Source organism: Elaeis guineensis, chromosome 2 (genome assembly GCF_000442705.2).
Source record: "Elaeis guineensis isolate ETL-2024a chromosome 2, EG11, whole genome shotgun sequence".
Taxonomy (NCBI): Eukaryota; Viridiplantae; Streptophyta; class Magnoliopsida; order Arecales; family Arecaceae; genus Elaeis; species Elaeis guineensis.
This window is the reverse complement of record NC_025994.2, coordinates 109,802,295-109,826,042: the sequence shown is the minus strand read 5'-3', so window position 1 is coordinate 109,826,042 and position 23,748 is coordinate 109,802,295. Positions and strand designations below refer to the sequence as shown.

Sequence of the window (23,748 nt, the reverse complement as noted above, 5' to 3'; positions counted from 1 at the left end):
GCAATTCTATCCTTCGCCAAGAGAGTAGTGAAGTATTAGCATTTAAATCATCAACCGAAAATATATAAATACAGTTACCTGCCACTAATTTTTGGTCCAGTAGAAAAGGATGTTGAAGCTTGAGATTTCACTATTAATGTAGGATCAACTAGGTTTTTACGTCTTTGCAAGGCGCAAAAAGCTGGCCACAACATTTCCACTAGTGCAATCTGTAGTTAGATTCATCTACGTCCCTAATCCTCTTTTACTTTGGCCTTCCAATACACCTGAGATTCAACACTAGAGCGATCACCTTGTACCCTATATCAACTTTTATTCATCAGTTCTTGCTAGAAATGGGCTAACTTCATCTTCATATGCTGCCCTCCATCTGGCAATTATAAAGTACTCCTAAACATAATTTCCACTTTGCACCTCTCATTCTCCTAACAACAGTAGCAGCACACACATGGAGTTCTTGAAACCTCCCGCATTCTACAATAACACCTCCACTCATGCAGGGCCCGTTTGGTTGCCTACATTTCAAGTTGCTTATTTTTTCTCTTGCAGCTGCACCTAAAAATGCTGCATTTGTATTTGCAAGTGTTTGTTTGGCATGCTTGCATCTAAATCTGCAATTGCAGATCACCTAATAAGATTACCTCCACTAATATTATTATATTACATCATCATATCATAGAGTTATTATAATATCATTCTATAATATAATTATATAATATATTAATTATAGTATACTATAAATTTAATGTAAAATATAATAATATAGTATATCATATAATTAATTAATATTGATAATAACTATAATAATTATCAACAATATTATTGTACTAGTAATTGTTATATTTCTATATCTTTATATAATTTTATTATATAATAGATATATAATATGATTATATTACTATATCACACCATGATAATCATTATTTTATCATAAGAGAATTATTATAATAAAAATAATGATAATATCATAAAATTTTGATTATCATGATCATAGTATAACTATTGCAGAGAGAGGTAGGTGATAAAATAGCCCTTTAAGCCTACAACCACTAGAGCCCGCACCTTGCTTTGAAATCATTTTTGCTTGCATCTCTAGATGCAACAAAAGGACCATAGGTTATAACTCAGTTGCCTGCATCTTACCCAGTTGCAGGCATGCAATACATCTATCCACGTGCAACTAGGTTCCAGCATCTGAAACCTAGATGCAGGTAACAAAAAAGCCCCTTAACATGCTATTTTGCTTGGCATAATTGGCTGAGCGAGAGACCACTTCGCTGTGTTGGTTTGGCTCACTTGGATTGAAGCCATTTCAGGCTATTTTTCACTTTATGGAACCATTTAGGAACCTAGATATATTCTACTTCGGGCCAAGCAAACACCCGAAATAGGCTCCTGCTAGACCAATTCAACTTTTGAAGCCCAATTATGGGAAACCAAAATAGGCCCTTAGATCACCTCACACCTCCCACCTTTATCAGTTACCTCTGCCATAAAATTACCTTCTCCTACTAACATCATAACCACCTAGTTTTTGGCTTACATCTCTGTTGGACTTCTGAACCAAGGTTTTACATCTCAGGGGGATAGGGGGCATCCCGGCCATCCCATCTCGTTTTTATGAGAAAACAAGACCGAAATGGTCTCAAGACTTCGAAACCCATTCATGTAGGAAGAGAAGAAGAAAGAGGAAAGAAGAAAAGATAAAGAAAAGGAAAAAATGAAAGGAAAGAAAAATAAAAATAAAAAAAAGAAAGAAAGGAAGATGAAAAAGAAAGGAAAGAAAGAAAGGTAAAGAAAAAGAAAGAAAAGGAAGAAAGAAAAAAAGAAAGAAAGGAAAGAAGAAGGGGAGAAAGATGGAGGATATCCATCAAGATACATGACCGGGATGATTGTCAGGATGGGACGGGATAACAAGGCCACCCATTCCATGGAGAAACTCGGACATTTTTGTCCCACGGGATTTAAAATTTTATTTTGAACCACAAGAACTAAAACACCCTTCAACTGGCAGACATTCTTCTTTGAGCTTCCATCTCCACCATAATTTTTTTGCCTCAGCATCTAACATATCAAGGAGTACTCTTATCTCTAGCCTCAGAAATCCATGCATTACCTGACTCAGCCAAGTTGTTTGTTTATGGCACTTAGCTGTCAATTGTCATCTGCTCCACAATCCAACACCTGTAGCAGTTATAAATTATGTGACTCCATCAGACATTTTCACATGCACATCAAACTCCTTGCAGCAGCACCAACCACAGCTCAAACCACTTATGAGGGAACTAACTCTTGAAGTTCTTATATGCATGCTGCATGCAGCTCCTGTGCTGTCTTGTCAGCCTACAGGCATTGCTTCTTCCAATCCCTTGCCTACTAGATGCCAGCAGTAAACTCTTTGGCATACTGTTTGCCTCCTCAAGAGCTTCCAGGAACCACTACCAGCTTTCAGCAATTTCTAGCTCCATTATACCAAAGGCAACTGGAAACGTGCCATTGTTTCCATTCAATACCATTGCAGCCACCATTGTGCCCTCTAATCTCCTTGCAAATGACAATCATCTCATCGAGGCCTGGGTAAGGCCTCTAGCCAGGAATCCTGGACTACAAGCACCAAATGAAACAACAAGCCTTTCAAAAAATTGATGGCCATCTACAAGACCAAGCTGCAACTTAGCAACCTTTGCTGGATTTCATCTCAAAATATTGTGTTTGAAATCCTCCATTTTTTCATATGTCTTCCCATTTCCCATGAATTAGCAAGCTACCACCACATACGTTTCTCCCTGAAAATCTGAAATTTGATCATCAGAATAACTGCTATAAAGGCCGTGCGACACTGAATCACAAAGATCGCCATCTGATTCGTCCGCTTCTTGCCATAAGTGCTCATCACCCAGACCAACATATAATTATTGTTTTCCATGGAATGCTGTCCGACTTCACTAGCCCTGAACAATGTTACCACCATCTACTTAAACAACATCAATCTGTGGATGTCCTGGACCCTGGTTGCCTCAACACTGCCTTCTTCAGGATTACTTTGGACTTAGTTTGGCACCATTGCACTAGCTGGTATTGCCATCTCTACTACCACACATGAAAAATTCCCAGGCACCCAGAAGCAGTCTTCATTTTTTTATCTGAGCCTCGTGATAGCAATATTCTTTGGCAATACATGCCACAGCACGAACCAAACTTTTGTGATCTCAATATGACTGCAGCCAAACATGATAGGAATGTCATCACACAACTAAGATATTTTTCTGCCTACCATAGTAATGCTTCAACTTGATCTTCAATTTGATCTTCAACTTAAACATTATCTTATCTATTTCAATAGCTCAACCTATGCATGCATTCAAAAAGCATTCTATCAATTATCATTTAATCTTTATTAGAAGCCAAAGCTATCGATATAAAGTCAAACTATCCATTGAATCAGTCAGCTCAACTGCACTAAACATGCTGAGAAAAACCATAAGATAATGTGTAGGTGCCGCCCAAATAATTCACATGAATATAATGACCTAGTTAGCATCATATCACTAATCTAGTCATATATTGAACAGCTCTTATAATTTCCAATCAAGAAATAAAAGAACTTGGAAAGAAAAACAAAAGATGGCCCAGACAGAACAATCTCACATAAAAAAATTCACAACTAGGGAATGGCCAAAACAGAACAAAAAAAAACTAATACAAACAGAGGAAACAGAGGACAAAATGGTCTTAAAGTTTCACTACATATGAGATATAATATTGAGTAAAAACATTTTTAAAAGGATCAATGCAACTAAATATTGTGGAAGAAACAGGTACAGAGCTAATACGTTCCAAGCTCAAGGGGGAAGTGTTTTGCTTAGGATGAACAGATAATGTAGCTGGAAGCTGGGACCATGGGACTTCACCTCATTCTAACCAGCACCTTTTGATTTTGAGTCTTGCCCTTTGGACCTAGGTTAACTCTATCAAACCTACTGACAATCTTTTGGAAAATTTGGGGGAAGAAAAAGAAGATCTCTGAAAGGACTAGGAGATAGCTAGGGCAGCTGTTAGTCTTGAGGGTGGGGTGGATTGCTTTCATGAGCCTATTCTTTAATTTGTAATATGCTGCAGAAAGAGAAGACTGACTGTTCTCAACCATTTAGACAAAATTAGTTCAGTCACACCATGGGCTGGAAGTAGAACTGAGACAAACCAGACTTATCCAATCTATCTAGGGAACGAAAACTTAGGACCAATCTTCAGCCAGTTGGAGTACACCTGCAATTGAAAAATTGGCATTCTTGACCTAGACTAGCTGTAACAAATGAGGGAGCTTCAAGATCCATGACCAACAAAGTTTTCTTGGGGTTGAATGGAGCAGACAGCGAGTGATGAGTTTAGATGAAGGGAACCTCACACTATGCTGACAAAATCCTTGCAAGCATTTGAGTGCAAGATACCGAGATGCATTCAAAGAAAGGAGAAAAATGAAAAACAGATTTTGTGCAAAGCATGTGACAAGTCAAAATCATCATTTTGAAGCCTAGCTGCCTCCCCTTGATGCTGTGGAGGAAGGAAGACAAGGCCCCTTAGGTCACCTCCTCACCTCCATGACTCTCAACCAAACTGCCACCTCACTCCCACTGTCGCGGGCTATGACACACCATCTTGCTCCCATGATATAGGGTTTAAAATGGGGTTTTAGGCTTGATTGGAAAAGGGCATGGCTCAAAGGAAATAGGAGATGAGAAGACATTAATCTCTCCGTCTCTCCCCCCCGAAATCAAGTGCATGGGAAATTACAAATCTACCCTCTCACATTAGCCCTCTATTTGGTACGAAGAATGGATTGAAGGATGGATAAAAGAAAGGATAGATGGATTTTCCATCCATCCTCTTATATGTTTGGTGAAAAATAGAGGATGGGTGGCAATAATTCCCTTATCTGTTTGGTATAAGAAGAATAAGAGGAAGGATAGATGATATTTTTTACTAAACTATCCTTTGATAAAAATATTATTATCATTAATTTATAATACTTATTTATACTAAAGAAGTAAACAATGTATAAACTTATAATCTCTATAATCTATAATTATATAAAAAATTATATAAATATTTAATTTAATACATAATTTTATAAATTAATTATTAATAATTAATTAATACAAATAACTAATTAATTTATAATTTAGTTTAAATAGTTTATTAATATTATACAAATAGTTAATTAAAAATAGTAAATATAAATAGAGAAATAGAAGATAATCAAATTATTTAATTATAATTATGAAAATTATATACTAAAGTTAAAATAATGGCTAATAAAATTTAATAGTATATGATTAATAGTATATATAAAAATATATAAATAATATGAATGAAAAAATGAAGAAGTATTATAGTTTTATCAAAAAAATTAATGAAGATAATTTTGTCGATGTAAAAATCCATCCTTCAATGCTCTATCCATTCTTTCTTCATCCTCCCAAATTGGGAGGATAAAAATTAGTGGGCCAGAATGGATGGACAATCCCTTCTTTTTCATCCATCCTCTCTGTAACTTTTTAAACCAAACGGTGAATGGAGGCCATCCATCCTTCCAATCCCATCCATCCATCCATCCTTCCATGACTCCAACCAAACATAGGATAGATGTCTATAACAATAAGATGTTCAATTTTTAACTTAGTTCTTAACTAATCCAATTTTTGGCTAACCTAGCATCAGTAGATGGCTAACAACAATAGGGATAGAAGTGCAAAATAGATAGATTTTAAAGAATATGCATAGAAATGGTACTTTTAGACAGGTGTATATGAAAATAAGCATTTTTTTTTGGAGGGTATACATGCAACAAATACGCTAGAAAGAAATATAGCTTTCGCTTGGTATATGCTCTTATGAAAAATGGAATCAGAATTTTTCTGATCTATAACATATGTTCATAATCTTAAACAATACTATGCAATAATTTATTTTTATCAAAAGAAAGAAAAATTGATTTAACCAAATCCTAGTGCCATATATTCAAAGCTATCTTGTATTCAGTTAGAATAATAGATTCATAGTTTGCCAATCCTCAGCCCTTGCCAGGATGTTGCCACCCTTTTTATGCAAACATGATTGATCTGCATGCAGGGATCCTGCAAACTGCACCAGCCAAGAACAAATACAGCATCCTTAAGGGTTGAGAAGGTGCTAATGTGGCATACATAACAGTGGTGGTAGCATCTCGATGGGCTCTGAGGATTCATGCTCAACGTTCATAATGATTAGGTAATATTGTATACAAAAAAAATGAGTTACAGTACCATCATACAAATTTCCTATTATATACAAAACTCAACTAACTTATTCCAGAGGACAAGGTGATGCTCTGCAAGGAACTATGGTAGCCTAGTGGAAAGCATTGGGCAGAATTTGCTTGGTTAACAGTTTGTTTGAAATTCAGAGTAAATAATCAGCTTACAAAATAAGAGTTTTATATACATGTGAAAAACCTAATAGAATAAATGCCAGTAATGAAGGAAATAGTATTGTTATAAAATGTTGAGTTATGAAAAGCACTTCAGAAGATAGAGACATAGAGTATCCTAACTATGCCTCAAAAATACATATTCAAGTAGATTATTACCTTTGATATACCATTTGTATGCAAGAAGGGTAAACATGGCAATCAATCCATTTATGAGCAGGGTAAGCAATCAATTTTCATCAATGACTACCAATACCAATATTACTAGTTCAATCTCTTGCATCAATATAAGAGTCATCTTTACAAGACACATAATAACTTGAAACAAGAAAAGTGGAAGCTTGACCACAGATGCATGTGTGTCAGGGTACGTGAAAAGGTATGACATATTTTGGAAAGGATTGAACACAAGGCAAGGGACTCCTAGATCTTAACACAAACAGTATCTGGTCGATAAGATAACATGCAATATGTCAGAAAATCAACAGATTACATTAGAGATGCTTTTGTTATTAAAAGAAAAAACAAGGCAATTAGCAGAAAAAATAGAAGCACAAAGGCAATTTGATGAACTTAGCTGCATTGAAAAGTATAGAGGGGATGAACTTCAATCATAGAAACAAGAAATATGATAACTTGTAGGATATCGAAAAACAGGAAATATCTGATATAAAAAAAAAGAAAAAGGTATTTAGAAGGTAAAAAGGCGAGGAACCTGTTTGTAATGACCATTATGTCAACATCATTTGAATAAAATAAAATCTAAAGGCGAAAAGTGATGTTGCCATCTAGGATCATATCAATCATGGGTGTAACTTTTGAGAATTTTACAGTATTCAAGGATCCTATAAATCATGGGCAATATCTTTGAGAACTTTACTATAGTTTGTCCTATAGCTTGAAAGCATGCTGTGTCATGGATGCATAGCATTTCCATACAGATTGCCTGAATTGGGCATCATGGCAGTCTAATACCTCTGGACCTATCAATGATACACCAGGACATGGTATAGAATAGCTAACTTATCATTTTTCTATTCAATGATACAACCAATGCAAACCATCAAAACTACAGCAAAACAACATCGTAAGAACTTTATGGCACTTGCACATAAGCATCTTTTGAAAGACTGACAAATCTGAGTGAACACCTAACCCATGGCCGCAACAAAGATACTATGTGAACATTGATTCAATATATCTTTTAGCGAAGGTCAACCTCAACACAAAATTATTCAATCTGGGCATTTACATGTAAAAATATTATCTTGTGCTTACATAAATACTTAAAACAATCTTTTTGGTCTTTCAACATCATATCTTAGAGAGTATGATTACTGTGATTTGTTGCATTGAATGAACACATCCATATCCACTCTGTAGCTTGGAGGAAACAATCCATACTATATAGGAATAGATAGTGGTGCTAGCTTCTAGAAAGCAAACAATAAAACGCATCTCTGGAACTACACAAACAGAAGGCAAGACTAACATATATACTAGGTAAGTGAACAGTGACTGTAGAAGAGTTGGGAAAGGCTAAATCAAAATTCTGACACAAAGAAACTTCAATTCAAGAAGAATAATACCCAAAGTTGCAGCCACAAGCCTGACTTTGTTGATTTACTCTGCTGCTTTTTTTCCCATCTTCTCAATCCTCTGAACCTTCTTATCAGCTCTAACTCTGATCTACAATTGTTATTGATTGAGAACATCAACGAACATCAACTTTCTTCATTAAGTTATATGCTCCATACATATTCTAGGAAGAATCTCAATAAAATTAGTGGGGCTCAAGGTCATCATGATGGCCAATACAGGGCATCTAGAAAAACTACAAATTCAGTCCAATATTTCTTATAACAACAACTTGTTGTCTTGGCTTCATCAGTGTCATGTGAAATTGTGCATGCCATTTTGTTATGCAAGTAAGCATTAAAAAAATTGAAGTTTAAACGTGAAGAAACTTGAATATCCATTTAGATTTTAGGTTCTATAACATCCATTAAACAACTCATTCACAATCTGTTCTTATCATGTGCTTCAGAGCTTTGTAATGCTTATCATAAAACATATTATTACCTTCACTACGTTCATTTCTTTCATTTTAATTAGCATCTTCTTGTTCTGGCCCATAAAGATCCAGCTATAATATATTACGCCAACATCCATATGTTAGCTTTAATTTTACATATCCAGCATATTATCATCTCAACAAGGTTCTTGTTTAGCATTTCAGTCCCTGCTCCCTACAATTTAACGGCTCTCAATTCATGTAGATATATTATGGGCATAGGATGGAACCAGAACTCAATCAAATATGTGAAGCATTCCAGCTTTATACTAAACAGTCAAATCTTGGCAGTTGGTAATACTGTCACCACTCATGACTCGGCATATTAAACCCACAAACCACAACCTCACTTAAATATCACTGTAACACAAGTATGATTTAAAATCATGTCGAGAGTTGTTCTTTTCACATGTATAATTTTTTTCTACATACATTTAAGCATATACTCACCCGTGTGTAAGGTATAGTACATACATATTTAAATATTGTGTGCCATTGGTAACATCATTATGACCTGCTGCCAAAATGCATAGTGAGGCAAGAAATTGAAATTATTGATCACAATCTCCAAAGTCCAAATGCCCTGAAACCAAAAATACAATTATTCAGGGCTTTCTTACCCATGCATCAAGTGGTCATAAAATGGATAGCTTCCAAGAATTGTGTAAATGACATACATATACATATATATAAATTGTTAAATCCCCCAAGGTATACATAAATTTTAAAATTCCCCAGGGACTTGTTACCCAGAACCCCTGAATAGACATTTCTATCAGAAGAAAATTTCTAATACCCCTAATAAATATCAGAACCTGCAAGCATAAAAATCTCTCAGAAAGGTTAAATGATAAAAAAAGAGTTGAGCACTTAAGGTTTTAGTCATTCTTTAACTAATTATCTCATTATGTTGAGTTAAGCCATCGTGAACCAAACTTGTACTTGTTCACTTCCAATTCCTTTCTTAATGAAGTTTAAATATTCAAGATCAAATCTCAAATGAAATATCTAATAGATTTCTTACTACATACTGGTTCTTGGTTTAACACCCTTGTTGATTCTTCCCCAAGGAGTAAATTGAATTCCATGCCATTATCTGCTAATCGTAAGAACTTAAGATGCTCCTTGCAAGTGATGCGCTATCAAAGAGCTCGTCTACATATAGGATAAGCAGTACTACAGTAACTCAAAAATCTGACTCAAATGAGACCGTTCAGCCAGTTTTAGTGCTTAGTTTGCTTTTTTTCTTTTTATGGCTCATTGCATGAGGCAAATTCTGAAGGAATGATAACATTGCAACATCATTTTCCATTTATGATTTAACACGTGGAACCAAATGAGACATTGTTTTAGTTGTCTGTAAATAGATAACACTTACTGGCATATATGAATCTCAACATGTCAGTATGTCCCATGTTAGACAGAATTATCTCTATGTGCTCTGAAGATCAAATTTCAGAAAATAATCAAATATATTTTTACATCTTATTTTGACATTCTTATTGTTAAGGGATACCAAGGCCTGTATTCTACCAAGGTGACACAGTCAAATCGTCATGCTTCGATTCCAGCACAAGAGTATTCGATAGATATAAATCTAAATAGAGCATTTGCACAGCATGGCCTATAAGATAATAAATAGTAAAAAGGAACAGAGTGTGCAGACAAGTGCAATTCTTTCCTGCAGCTATAACTTTCAGCCTTTGTCTATTTATAGAGAATCTAGTTATTTCTACCTGCAAATCTTAAATGAGCTACTAGAACGCAGATAAAGTTGGAGAAATATGCTCTATGAAAATTTTGAAAGAAGAACAAGATGTCTACTTCCAAAAGGATGGCAAAAAAATGTTGATCAAGGAAAAATCAAACTTCAAAAAGACCTTTTATTTTATGGACATGAGAGTAAATATCAAAATATATGGCACTGAGTAAAATTTTTAAGATAAGAAAACTACCGAGCAGATGATACACTAAAATCCATAATAATTATAGGCCAAAAATAGCTAGAGAAGTGGTTGAAGAGGTTACGTGTTCCAAACTCTCCAATACCAATGCATTTCAAGAAGCAAAATATACACATTGAATAAAAAGCAGAATCAGAAACATTAGTGTTGATTATAATGTATTTCTTCACATGAAATCATTACCAAGTACAGGAATGCATTTTAAGCCTATCTCTTCAATTGTTTTTGCACTTCAGCAATCTATGTAAAATTCATGATCATCAAAATGAAGGAGCTCAACAAGAATTTCTAACCTGTTTTCACTGTTCACAGACAAGATGCACTGACATGATGTTGTTGAAATAAGTAAATATCAAGTAGTAATTCAGAGTCAAATAATATAATGTGCAAATCTCATTTGCAATTTAAAGTGCATTCTCATGAACAGTAACAAGCAAAATCATTGATTAGATGTGCAGCAATGAAGCACAATTTCTTCCAATTTCACATTCATTACGTAGACGAAATTGGAAACATATGCATCCTCATTTGACATTCAGCAGGAAACCTGAAAACTTGGATTTGATAACAAAATCTTAAGAACATCCAGAATATTTCAAATAAGCACAAGTCAGTACTCAGAGCTATTGGTAACATAGGACAAGATTTTACCTATCAAAGCAGAATGAATGAAAAAAGATGAAGTGACAGTATTGATCCTAATGTGCAGCATGGCAATAAGAGACTCAGAGATAAATGTCATTTAAATACGTCAAAGAAGGATTTTTGAGCAACTTCTGAATTCTAGACATACAGTTTATTACCCACCTTCATATTTCAGTCAACCTAAACATGCATCTTATCATGTTTAAGATATTCAATAATGATAATGGATTCCAGCAGTTGTACTATAGGTTAGGGCCATGACACATTAAATGACAACTCTGCCAATACATGCAATGGGAATAATCCACCAAATAAAACTCATTTTAATTATCAGCTAACATTTTAAGTATCAGTTAAGATATAGATTTAATCAATAAAATATGACCTAAGAAATTTGTAGACTACGAATTTCAGTTTGAAATCATATGTGAAATCAAAAATGTGAAATAGTAACCGTGATATCCCTTGATTTTTGGAATTTCAACTTTAAATAGTTCTAACTATAAGTGTTCATTATGACATTTATAAAGTTAAAACAAATCTAATATCTAAACAACATGCTAAAAGATAGTAATTATTTATATTAAACAAACATATGCATATGTGGGTGTTCATCAGGAGTGAACAGTACATTGCTTCCTTAACTGAAGGACAAAGTTACCAAAGTTAAACTCCTGTATGAGTTGCTCTAGAACAATCCAACTTCTATGAGACTTTTTTGAGAAAATCTTAAGATGAAGGGAATACATGAAGCACTGACAAAAGAAACATCACAATCTCATAAGAAAGATTTAAGCAAATCAAATTGATCAACTTACCAAAAACAGAAAATGCAATAGAATATACAAAGTTGGCATTGATAGCTTCCACAATTTATGGCAATTAAGAAATCCCCTTTTATAAAATGTTGAGAATTCTTCAAAATTGTGTTGATGTACTGAAAAGTTCTTGCAAAATTTCATATTTAAACTAACGCCCAGGTAAATTTTCATCAGTAGTTGTAAGGAATAGAACAGATGAAAAGCCACCAACCTGTTCATGGATGAGGCCCATCATCACAATAAAGTAACAAGCTGACAAATCACCCAACACCTTTTTGATGCATGTGGTCAAAATGTAGGTGAGCTATGAATACTACAAAAAATTACAACTACCTATGATCAAAACACGAGTCATTTCATGATTAAAGAAAACTAAAGATATGATAAATTTTGACTGGAGAACATTTGAACAAATATTTTATCTACTAACCCGATGAGCCGTCAGAATTTTTTTTTTCCAAACTTACAACAGATCAATAGCCTCCATCAGTCTATTAGAAGTCCAATTTTATAGTACCTGGAAATATAGTGTGAGAGCCACCATAAAATATGCCAAATATTTGAAGCTAGATGCTTGAGTTATATTTTTAAATAATCAGAACCCCGGTACAAAGAAAAACAACTCTAACATAAGAAATATCAATAAGAAAAAGATAGTTTGAGAGTGTAATTTACACATGTTAAAAATAAACACCAAACAAGTTGAATAATTGAGCAACAATCTCAAGAAAATGGCAAAGGCACACAATCCGTTGAAGATGACCTTCATAATTGATAAGGGGTCAAACAAAGAGGGAGATCATAAAGAATCTTAAGAAGCACAGGGAGAGATGTAAACTGAACAGCAATGCACAACGCCAGTATCTGCAAACATCACATAAGATGTAAACCTGTAGCTTAGGCCATAAAGAAGCTCTGTGTCTTTAACTTTATGTAGAAATACCGAAATATAAATCCTGTTTTATAGATCCTTGTTGCAAGTCTTACAAATATAGGATATGGACATTCTGATCTAGGATGTTGCAAGAGGTTTTGCCCAGATCACATTTAGACTTTTAGAGTTTCACCCAAAAGAGAACCTTAAAATGAACCACATAAAAATCCTCAGTGACATGAGGCATAAATATTGACATGCTCTAAGTGTTCAATTGGTAATTAACGTGACCATGGAAATGTGTTAATCCAATTCTTAGATATTTCATTTTACAATTAGCAAGTGACTAAAGTTCGAGAAAAGGAGAGAATCAAATTAGAACTTGCTAGACTTTGTTAGGGAGACAAAAGGTGATAAAGGATCTAAAAGAAGGAGAGCACAATGTAACAATCTCTGGAACATACAAGAAAGAAATTACAGATTATTGATTCAACGCATGCTGAATAAAAATTCAAAAAGTATACGAAAAGCCTCTAATGCAGAGAAAGAGATATTGCTATCATATTGAGTTAAACCATCATGAAACAAACTTTTACTTGCTCACTTCCTATTGCTTTCTTGATGAATTTTAAATATTCAAGACCAAATCTCAAATGAAATATCTAATAATTTCTTCGTACGTACCGTTCCTTGGTTTAACACCCTTATTGACTATGCCACAAGAAGATAGACTAACAAATCAAGTTGCATGCCATTATCTGCTAATCATGAGGACTTAAGATGCTCCTTGCGAGTGATGTTCTATCAAACAACAAGCTCATCTCCATATAGGATGAGCAGGACAATGGTAACCTAAAAATCAACAAAAAGACCATTCAAGTGGACTGTAGTGTTCGCTTTGCTTTATCTTATGGCACATTTCATGAGGCAAACTCAAAAGGAACAACATTGCAACAGCATTTTCCATTTAGGATTTAACATGTGGAACCAAATTAGACATTTTTATAGTTGTTCCTAAATAGATAACACCTACTGGCATATTCAAATCTCAACATGTTAATAGGTCCCATCTCAGACAGATTTACCTTTATGTGCACTGATGTCCAAAATTTCAGAAAATAATCAAATATATGTTCACATCTTGTTATGACATTCTTATTGTGATAGAAAGCCCAAGGCTTGTATTCCACCAAGGTGACTCACAGCCAAATCACCATGCCTGGATTCCAGCATAAGAGTATGAGATATTATATAAATCTAAATGGAGCATGTGCACAAAAGTGTCTAGAAGATAATAAATAATAAAAAGGAACAGAGTGTGCTGACAAGTGCATAACAATTCTTTCCTGCAGGTATAACTTTCAGCCTTTGTGTATCTATAGAGAATCTAGTTATTTCTACCTGGAAGTTATCAATGAGAACCACTAGAAAGAAGATAAAGCTGTCGTACAAGGAAAATGCTATGAAAATTTTGAAATACGAACCAGACATCTGCTCCCATGGTGATAGCAAACATTGTTGATTAAGGAAAACATCAAACTTCAAAAAGAGCTTTTATTTTATGAGCATGAAAATAAATATCAAAATAGATGATACTGAGTAAATTTTTTTAGATAGGAAGACTACGGAGCAGATGATGCACTAAAACCCATAATAATTACATGCCAAAAATAGCTAGACAAGTGGTTGAAGAAGTTCAATATTCCAAATTCTCCAACACCAATGCAGTTCAAGAAGCAAGATATACACATCGAACACGAAGCATAAATCAGAAACATTAGCTTTGATTATGATGTATTTGTTCACATGAAATCATTACCAAGTACAGCATTGCATTTTAAACCTGCCTCTTCAACTGTTTCCGCATTCCATCAATCTATGTAAAATTCATGATCACCAAAACAAAAAGCTCAACAAGAACTTCTAACCGATTTTTATTCTTTACATAAAAGAAGCACTGATATGATATTGTTTAAATAAGTTTCAAGTAGTAGTTCAAGAGTCAATAGTATAAGGATCAAATCGTATTTGCAATATGAAATATGAACTCTCATGAAAAGAGCAAGCAAAATCATTGATTAGACATACAGGAACAGAATGCAATTTGTTCCAATTTCATGTTCATTGGTCAGATGCAAGTAGGTACATATGCACCTCCATTTGAGATTCAGTAGGAAATCTGAAACCTTGGATTTGATAGCAAAATCCAAACAACATCCAGAACATTTCAAATGAACAGTTAGATACATTATCCAGTACTCAGAGCTGCTGGTAACATCGAACAAGATTTTACCTATCAAAGCAGAATGAATGACAAAAGTTAAAAGTGAGTACTGAACTACTGATCCTAATGTAGAGTATGGAAATAAGAGATGCAAAGATAAATGTCAACTAAACAAGAATTGTTTAGTGACTTTTAATTCCTAGACACACAATTCATCACCCACCTTTGTATCAGTCAACCTAACCATGTGTTTTATCATGCTTAAGATATTGAAGAATGATAATAGATTTTCAAAATTGTACTATAGGTTCAGGCCATGGAATATTAGATGACAAAACTGTGCCTACACGAAATGGGAATAGTTCACCACATGAATCTCATTTAAGTATCAGTTAACATATTGATTTAATCAATAAAATGTAACCTAACAAATTTGTAGAGTAAGAATTTCAGATTGAAATCATATGTGAAACCAAAAATATGAACTAGTAACCATGATATCCCTTGAACTTTTGGAATTTCAACTTTAAATAACTCTAACTACGAGTGTCCATTATGATATTTTTAAAGTTAAAACAAATCTAATATATAAACAACATGCTAAAAGACAGTACTTGTTTATATTGAACATATGTATGCATATGTTGGTGTTCAAACAGGAGTGAGCAGTACAGTACTACAGTGCAACCCTAAGTGAAGGATAAAGTTACAAAAGTTTTACTCCCATATTAGTTGCTCTAGAACAATCCAACTTCTATGAGACTTTTTTGGGAAAATCTTAAGATGAAGGGAATAAATGAAGCGCTAATAAAAAAACATCACTACCTCATGAGAAAGATTTAAGCAAATCAAATGGATCAACTTACCACAAATGGAAAATGCAATAGAACATACAAAGTTGGTATTGATAGCTTCAAAACTCTGTGGCATTTAAGAAATTCCTTGTTATAGGATGTTGAGAATTCTTGTCAATTGTGTTAAAATACTGCAAAGTTCTTGCAAAATTTCATATTTATACCAATGTCCAGTTTAATTTTCATTAGTGGTTGCAAGGAATAGAACATATGAAAAGCCACCAATTGTTTCGCTGTTGAGGCCCATCATCACAATAAAATCACCAACTTAACAAGCTGAGTAACTGACAAATCAACCAACCTTTTTGATGAATGTGGTCTAAACATAGCTCAGCTACGAACACTACAGAATACTACATCGATGATCAAAACATAAGGCGGTTCATGATTAAAGAAAACTAAAAAATATACAAATTTGACCAGAGAACATTTGAATACATATTTTATCCACTACCCCAATAAATAGAAAATTTTTTTTCCAAACTTACAACAGATCGATAGGCTCCAGCAATTTATTAGAAGTCCAACCTGATAATACCTGGTAACATAGTGCGGGAGCCACCATAAAAAAATGCCAAATATTTGAAGCTAGCATCTTGATTATATTTTTGGATAATCAGTCCCCTGGTACAAAGAAAACAACTCTAAAATAAGAAATATCAATGAGAAAAATAGATGGTTCGAGACTGTACTTTACACATGTTTAAAAATGAACACCAAGGCAGAGAATTGAATATATAAAACAAGTTGAACAACTGAGCAACAATCTCAAAAAAATGGCAAAGGCATACAATCCAGTGAAGATGGCCTTTGCAACTGATAAGAGGCCAAACAAAAAGGGAGATCAGAAAGAATCTTAAGAAGCAGGGCGGGAGATGTAAACTGAACAACAATTGCATAATGCCATTAACTGTGAAAACATAAGAGGTAAACCTGTAGCTTAGGCTATAAAGAAGTGCCATGTCCTTAACTTTACGTAGAAATACTGAAACATGAATCCGGTTTCACAGATGGTTATTGTAAGTCTTACAAGGACAAGATATGGAATTTCCAATCTAGGATGTTTGTAAAAGGTTTTGCACAAATCAATTTTAGATTTTTTATAGTTTTGCACCAAAGAGAACCTTAAATTCAGCACACTAAAATTCTCAGTCACATGAGGCACAATCATTGACATATTCTAAGTGTTCAATTGGTAATTAAGTTTGACCATGAAATGGTGTTAATCATAGAAAACTTAGATATTTCATTTTACAATTCGCAAGTGACTAAAGTTTGAGAAAAAGAGAAAGCATCAAGTTAGAGCTTGCTAGGCTTTTGTCATGTAGACAAAATGTGACAAAGGGTCAACAAGAAGAAGGAGATTACAATGTAACAATATCCGGAACATACGACAAAGAAATTACCTATTATTGATTCAACGAATGCTGAATGGTAATTCAAAGGTATGTATGCTTGTCTAAATGGATATGAAAAGCCTCAAGTGCAGAGAAACAGAAATTAGAAATTACAGATTATTGATTCAATGCATGCTGAATAGTAATTCAAAGGTACATATGCTATCTAAATGGATATGAAAAGCCTCAAATGCAGAGAAACAGAAATTTTGATATTCTTTGATGCATTAAAAGAAGAACCCAAAACAACCACCACAAATGAAAAAGAAAAGAATTTCAAAACTAGCAAGATCATCATAATAAAACAAGAACAGAGTGAACCAAACTCAGCAGTCTCTTCAACACTCCCTACTCTATCTCATGAACTCACGTTCTTCTCCTCGCCAAGATTGTCCTCCTCACAAATCCAATCCTTTAGATTGCCATTGTCGATCCCTCCTTTAGAATCACCCTCGAACACCATGCTTGAGTTTTGGTGATGGAAGAAGCTGTTCTTCAAGACGAGTATGGCAAAACTCCCCTTCTTCTCTTCACCAAGATCGTTACCTTCCTGATCCGATTCTTTATATATCAAAATTTAAAAGATTAAATATCTCTCTGAAAATTTAAATGATTAAAAAAAATCTAGTTGAACACATCATGTTCTAGTCATTCTTTAATTCATTATCTAATTATGTTGAGTTAAATCATCATGAAACATACTTGTACTTGTTCACTGCCTATTCCTTTCTTGATGAAGTTTAAATATTCAAGACCAAATCTCAAATGAAACATCTAATAAATTTCTTCATACGTACTGTTCCTTGGTTTAACACACTTGTTGACTCTTCCCCAAGAAGATAGAGTAACAAATCGAATTGCATGTCATTATCTACTAATCATAAGGACTTAAGATGCTCCTTATAAGTCATGTGCCATCAAATAACAAGCTTATCTCTGCATAGGATGAGCAGTACCACAGTAACTCAAAAATTTGACTCAAAAAAGACCATTCAGATGGTTTGTAGCTTTCACTTTGCTTTATTTTATGGTACATTTCATGAGGCAAGCTCAAAAGGAACGACTTTGCAACAGCATTTTCCATTTAGGATTTAACATGTGGAACCAAATTAGACATTTTTCTAGTTGCCCCTAAATAGATAACACCTGCTGGCATATACTAATCTCAACATGTTAATCGGTCCCATGTCAGACAGATTTACCTCTATGTGTACTGATATCCAAAATTTCAGAAAATAATCAAATATATCTTCACATCTTTCTCATTGTGATAGGGATACCAAGGCCTGTATTCTACCACGGTGACACACAGTTAAATTGTCATGCCTGGATTCCAGCAGAAGAGTATGAGATATTGATATAAATCTAAATGGAACATTTGCACAGCACAGTCTAGAAGATACTAAATAATAAAAAGGAACGGAGTGCGCTGACAAGTGCATAACAATTCTTTCCTGCAGCTATATCTTTCAACCTTTATCTATCTACAGAGAATCTAGTTATTTTTACCTGGAAGTCTTCAACAAGCTACTGGAAAAAAGATACAGCTGTTGTACAATGAAAATGCTATGAAAATTTTGAAATAAGAACCAGATGTCAGCTCCCAAGATGATAGCAAAGAATGTTGGTTAAGGAAAACATTCAACCTCAAAAAGAGCTTTTATTTTATGGGCATGAAAATAAATATTAAAAAGATATGATACTGAGTGACATTTTTGAGATAAGAAGACTACAGAGAAGATGATGCACTAAAACCGAAAATAATTACATACCAAAAATAGCTAGACATGTGGTTGAAGAAGTTACGTGTTCCAAATTCTCCAACACTGATAAAGTTGAAGAAGCAAGATATACACACTGAACACAAAGCAGAATCAGAATCATTAGTGTCGATTATAATGTATTTGTTCACATGAAATTATTACCAAGTACAGCATTGCACTTTAAACCTGCCACTTCAACAGTTTTTGCATTCCACCAATCTATGGAAAATTCATGATCATCAAAATGAAGGAACTCAAGAAGAACTAACATGTTTTAACTGTTTACATAAAGGATGCACTGATATGATATTGTTAAAATTAGTAAATTTCAAGCAGTAGTTCAAGAGTCAAATAGTATAAGGATCAAATCTCATTTGTAATATCAAATATGAAATATGAACTCTCATGAAAATAATGAGCAAAATCATTGATTAGATGTGCAAGAACAGAATGCAATTTGTTCCAATTTCAAATTCATTGGTTAGATGCAAGTGGAATGAATGAAAAAAGTTGAAGTGACAGTACTGATCCTAACGTGTAGTATGGAAATAAGAAATGAAAGGATAAATGTCATTTAAATATGTCAAATAAGAATTGTTTAGTGACTTTTTTTTGTATTTCAGTCAACCTAACCAATTGAAGTGATAATAGGTTTCCAGCGATGGTACTATAGTTTAGGGCCATGGAATATTAAAGGACAAATATCTGCCTATGCATGCAACAGGAATAGTTCATCACATGAAACTCATTTTAACTATCAGTTAAGATACTGATTTAATCAATAAAATGTAACCTAAAAAATTTGTAAATTAAGAATTTCAGATTGAAATCTTATGTGAAACCAAAAATGCGAAATAGTAACCATGATATCTCTTGAATTTTTGAAGTTTCAACTTTAAATAATTCTAACAAAAAGTGTTCATTATGATATTTTTAATGTAAAAAAAATAAAAATCTAATATATAAACAACATGCTAAAAGACAGAAGTTACTTATGTTAAACATAAGTATACATATGTGGGCATTCATACAGGAGTGAACGGTACAATGCAAACCAAAGTGAAGGATAAAGTTACAAAAGTGAAAATTCCATGTAAGTTGTTCAAGAACAATTCAAGTTGTACGAGACTTTTTTGGCAAAAACTTAAGACGAAGGGAATAAATGAAGCACTAACAAAAAAAAAACATCACCACCTCATTAGAAAGATTTAAGCAAATCAAATTACCACAAGTAGAAAATGCAATAGAACATACAAAGTTGGTATTGATAGCTTCAATACTCTATGCATTTAAGAAATTCCCTTTCATGGAATGTTGAGAATTCTTGACAATTGTGTTAATGTACTGCAAAGTTCTTGCAAATTTTTGTCTTTAAACTAACATCCAGGTTAATATTCATTAGCAGTTGTAAGGAATAGAACATGTGAAAAGCCATCAAGATATTCACTGATGAGGCCAATCATCTCAATAAAATCACCAACTTAACAAGCTGACAAATCACCCAACCATTTTTGATGCATCAGGTCTAATGTGGCCCAGCTATGAATACCACAAAAAATTACAACTATCAATGATCAAAACATGAGGCAGTACATGATTAAAGAAAACCAAAAAATATATAATATTGACTAGAGGACATTTGAATAAATATTTTGTCTGCTAACCCGGAGTTGTGAGGAAATTTTTTTCCAAACTTACAACAAATCAATAGCCTCCATCACTTTCTTAGAAGTCCAACTTGATAATACCTGATAACATAGTGTGGGAACCACCATAATATGCCAAATTTTGAAGCTAGCACCGTGAGTTATATTTTTAAATAATAAGACCCCTAGTACAAAAAAAGAACTCTAAAATAAGAAATTTCAATAAGAAAATAGATAATTTGAGACTGTAACTTGCACATGTTAAAAATAAACACCAAGTCAGAAAATTGAATATACAAAACAAGTTTAATAATTGAGCAACAATCTCAAGACAATGGCAAAGGAATACAATGCACTGAAGGTGGCCTTCAAAATTGATAAGAGGCCAAACAAAAAGGGAGATCATAAAGAATCTTAAGAAGCAGGGTGGGAGATGTAAGCTGAGCAGCAAATGCATAGCCTATTAACTGTGAAAACATCACATAAGAGATTAACCTGTAGCTTAGGCTATAAAGAAGCTCAGTGTCCTAAACTTTATGTAGAAATACTGAAATATGAATCCTGTTTCATGGATCCTTATTGCACATCTTACAAGGACAAGATATGTAATTTCCAATCTAGGATGTTTGCATGAGGTTTTGCACAGATCAATTATAGAATTTTTAGAGTTTCACCCAAAAGAGAACCGTAAACGCAGCACATTAAAATTTTCAGCAACATGAGGAACATTGACATATTCTAAGTGTTCAATTGGTAATTAAGTTTGACCGTGGAAATGTGTTAAACCAACTCTGAGATATTCCATTTTACAATTAGCAAGAGACTAAAGTTTAAGAAAAAGAGAAAGAATCAAATTAGAGCCTGCTAGGCTTTGTCACGAAGATAAAAGGTGAAGGAGGAGGAGAATACAATGTAGCAATCCCCGGAACATACAACAAAGAAATTACAGATTATTGATTCAACGCATGGAGAATAACAATTCAATTGTATATATGCTGTCTAAATGAATATGAAAAGCCTCTAATGCAGGGAAAGAGAAATATTGCTATTCATTAATGCATTAAAAGAAGAACCCAAAACAACCACCGCAAATAAAAAATAAAAGAAATACAAAACTAACAAGATCATCACGATAAAACAAGAACAGAGCGAAAAAGTTTACCGAACTCAGCAGTCTCTTCACCATTCCGAACCCTATCTTTCACCGATCCAATCCATTAGATCACCATTGCCGATCGCTCCCGCTTTAGAATCACCCTCGGACGCCGCGCTCGAGTTCTCGGTGATGGAAGAAGTCGTTCGTGAAGACGAGTATGGCCGGACTCCCCTTCTTATCCTCATCAAGATCGTTCCCCTCGCGATCCGATTCTTGCTATTGCCGTTGCCGACGGCTCCTGATATAGAACCGTCCTCAAGTTCTCAGTGATGGAATACCTCGTTGTTGAAGACGAATCTGGCTGGCCCGAACCCAACTTCTTCTCCTCATCAACACCGTTCCCCTCGCCGATCCGATTCTTTATATCGCCATTGCCGACTGCTCCTGCATCAAAATCGCCTTCGAACACCACGTTCGAATTTTCGGTAATGAAAGAGCTCGTTCTTGAAGACAAGTCTAGCCCGAACTCGCCTTCTGCTCCTCACCAAGATCGTTCCCCAACAGATTCAATCCTTCAGATCGCCATTGCCGACCGCTCCTGCCTTAGAATCGCCCTCAGACATCGCGCTTGAGTTCTTGGTGATGGAGGAACTTGTTCTTGAAGACTGATCTGGCCGAAATCGCCTTCTTCTCCTCATCGAGATCGTTCCCCTCGCCGATCCAATGCTTTGGATCGACCGCTCCTGCTACAGAATCGCCCGCGGACGCCATGCTCGAGTTCCCGATGATGGGAGAGCTACTTTCGGGGCGACGGCGGAGGAGGATGCCGGTCTCCGGCGAAGCTCCAAGGCTTTCGACGTTTCTTGATGCGGAGCTGGGGTTTTTAGATTCTTCCAGAACCGAACTGAAGCGAGGGGATGATGGTTTCAATTAACGTTGGACTGAGGGAAGCCTTGGGCTCCTAACAGGGCGGTACCCTTTTTATAGGGATCGTCATTTGAAACTTCCCACCGGCAATTGGATGGGAATAGAATTGCTCGCGGTACCCCTTCTATAGGGATCGTCATTTGAAACTTCCCACCGGCAATTGGATGGGAATAGGATTGCTCATAAAGAAAGCACCCCTCTATTCAGAGTATTTACGCGGTGCACCACGAATGGCCCCAACGCACGCGGTTTTGGTTGGATGACCGATCAGGGTTCGCGTTGCATCTTCCGTACGAAAAGAGTGATATTTTTCCGTACGTCAACCGTTGGATCACGCTGGGCACATATCTCTTCGCCTGCACAAATCTTGAAATGATTATTGTACGAGTCAATGGTGTCAATCGTGAAGGGAGATGAATCATTATTTTCTTTCATGCAAAGAGAGATTCTTTATACACCCGGACGGTGTACAAAATTCGATATAGAATATATTATTTTATATAATTAATTTATAAAATTATTATTTTTTAATATATATTTAATATTTATAATTTTATTTATTTTTTTAAAAATTTTATATAATAAAAATATTTTTATTTTTTGAAAAAAATTAAGATATTTTATTTTTTGAAAAAAATTATGATGTCTCGTAGCATACTATAATTTTCTACCTGCAGGATATCACCGTATGATCCGAAAAATTATGACATTCTGTGACATATTATGATTTCATGCATATAAGATGTCGTAATATAGTTTAGAATGTCATAATATGGATCAGGATGTCATAATATACAAGAGATAGTTTTGTTTAACCACTTTCTAATGCGCATTTAATGTTTATAATTTTTTTTTAAAAATTTTAAATGATAAAAATATTTCTATATTTTAAAAAAAATTATGACATTCTGTGGTATATTACGATATCTTGCGTCAAAATACAGACATAAAATTTTATAATTTTTTTAAAAAAATAAAAATATTTTTATTATTTTAA

General features: G+C 34.3%; 1 protein-coding gene across 6 annotated transcripts; it reads right to left on the bottom strand.

Annotated features, from left to right (window-relative positions):
• Positions 1-988: 988 nt before the first annotated feature.
• Positions 989-22,896, bottom strand: LOC114914361 (uncharacterized). Of its 6 annotated transcripts, none has more exons than XR_012139084.1 (9): positions 21,891-22,896; positions 19,092-19,176; positions 17,690-17,880; positions 13,529-16,546; positions 12,401-12,487; positions 12,182-12,283; positions 8,991-9,123; positions 8,056-8,150; positions 989-3,218 (listed from the first exon to the last, which is right to left on the bottom strand). XR_012139084.1 is itself a non-coding variant. In XM_073252658.1 (9 exons), the coding sequence occupies exons 1-4, from the start codon at positions 21,912-21,914 to the stop codon at positions 16,523-16,525; spliced, it is 324 nt and encodes a 107-aa protein (XP_073108759.1). In that variant the 5' UTR covers positions 21,915-22,893; the 3' UTR covers positions 989-3,218; positions 8,056-8,155; positions 8,991-9,123; positions 12,182-12,283; positions 12,401-12,487; positions 13,529-16,522. The 6 variants fall into 6 exon arrangements, 3 of the variants coding, with proteins under 3 accessions (XP_073108759.1, XP_073108760.1, XP_073108761.1); XR_012139083.1 differs by having other exon boundaries at positions 8,056-8,155; positions 13,930-16,546; XR_012139082.1 differs by having other exon boundaries at positions 8,056-8,155; positions 17,690-17,869.
• Between the last annotated feature and the right edge of the window lie 852 nt (positions 22,897-23,748).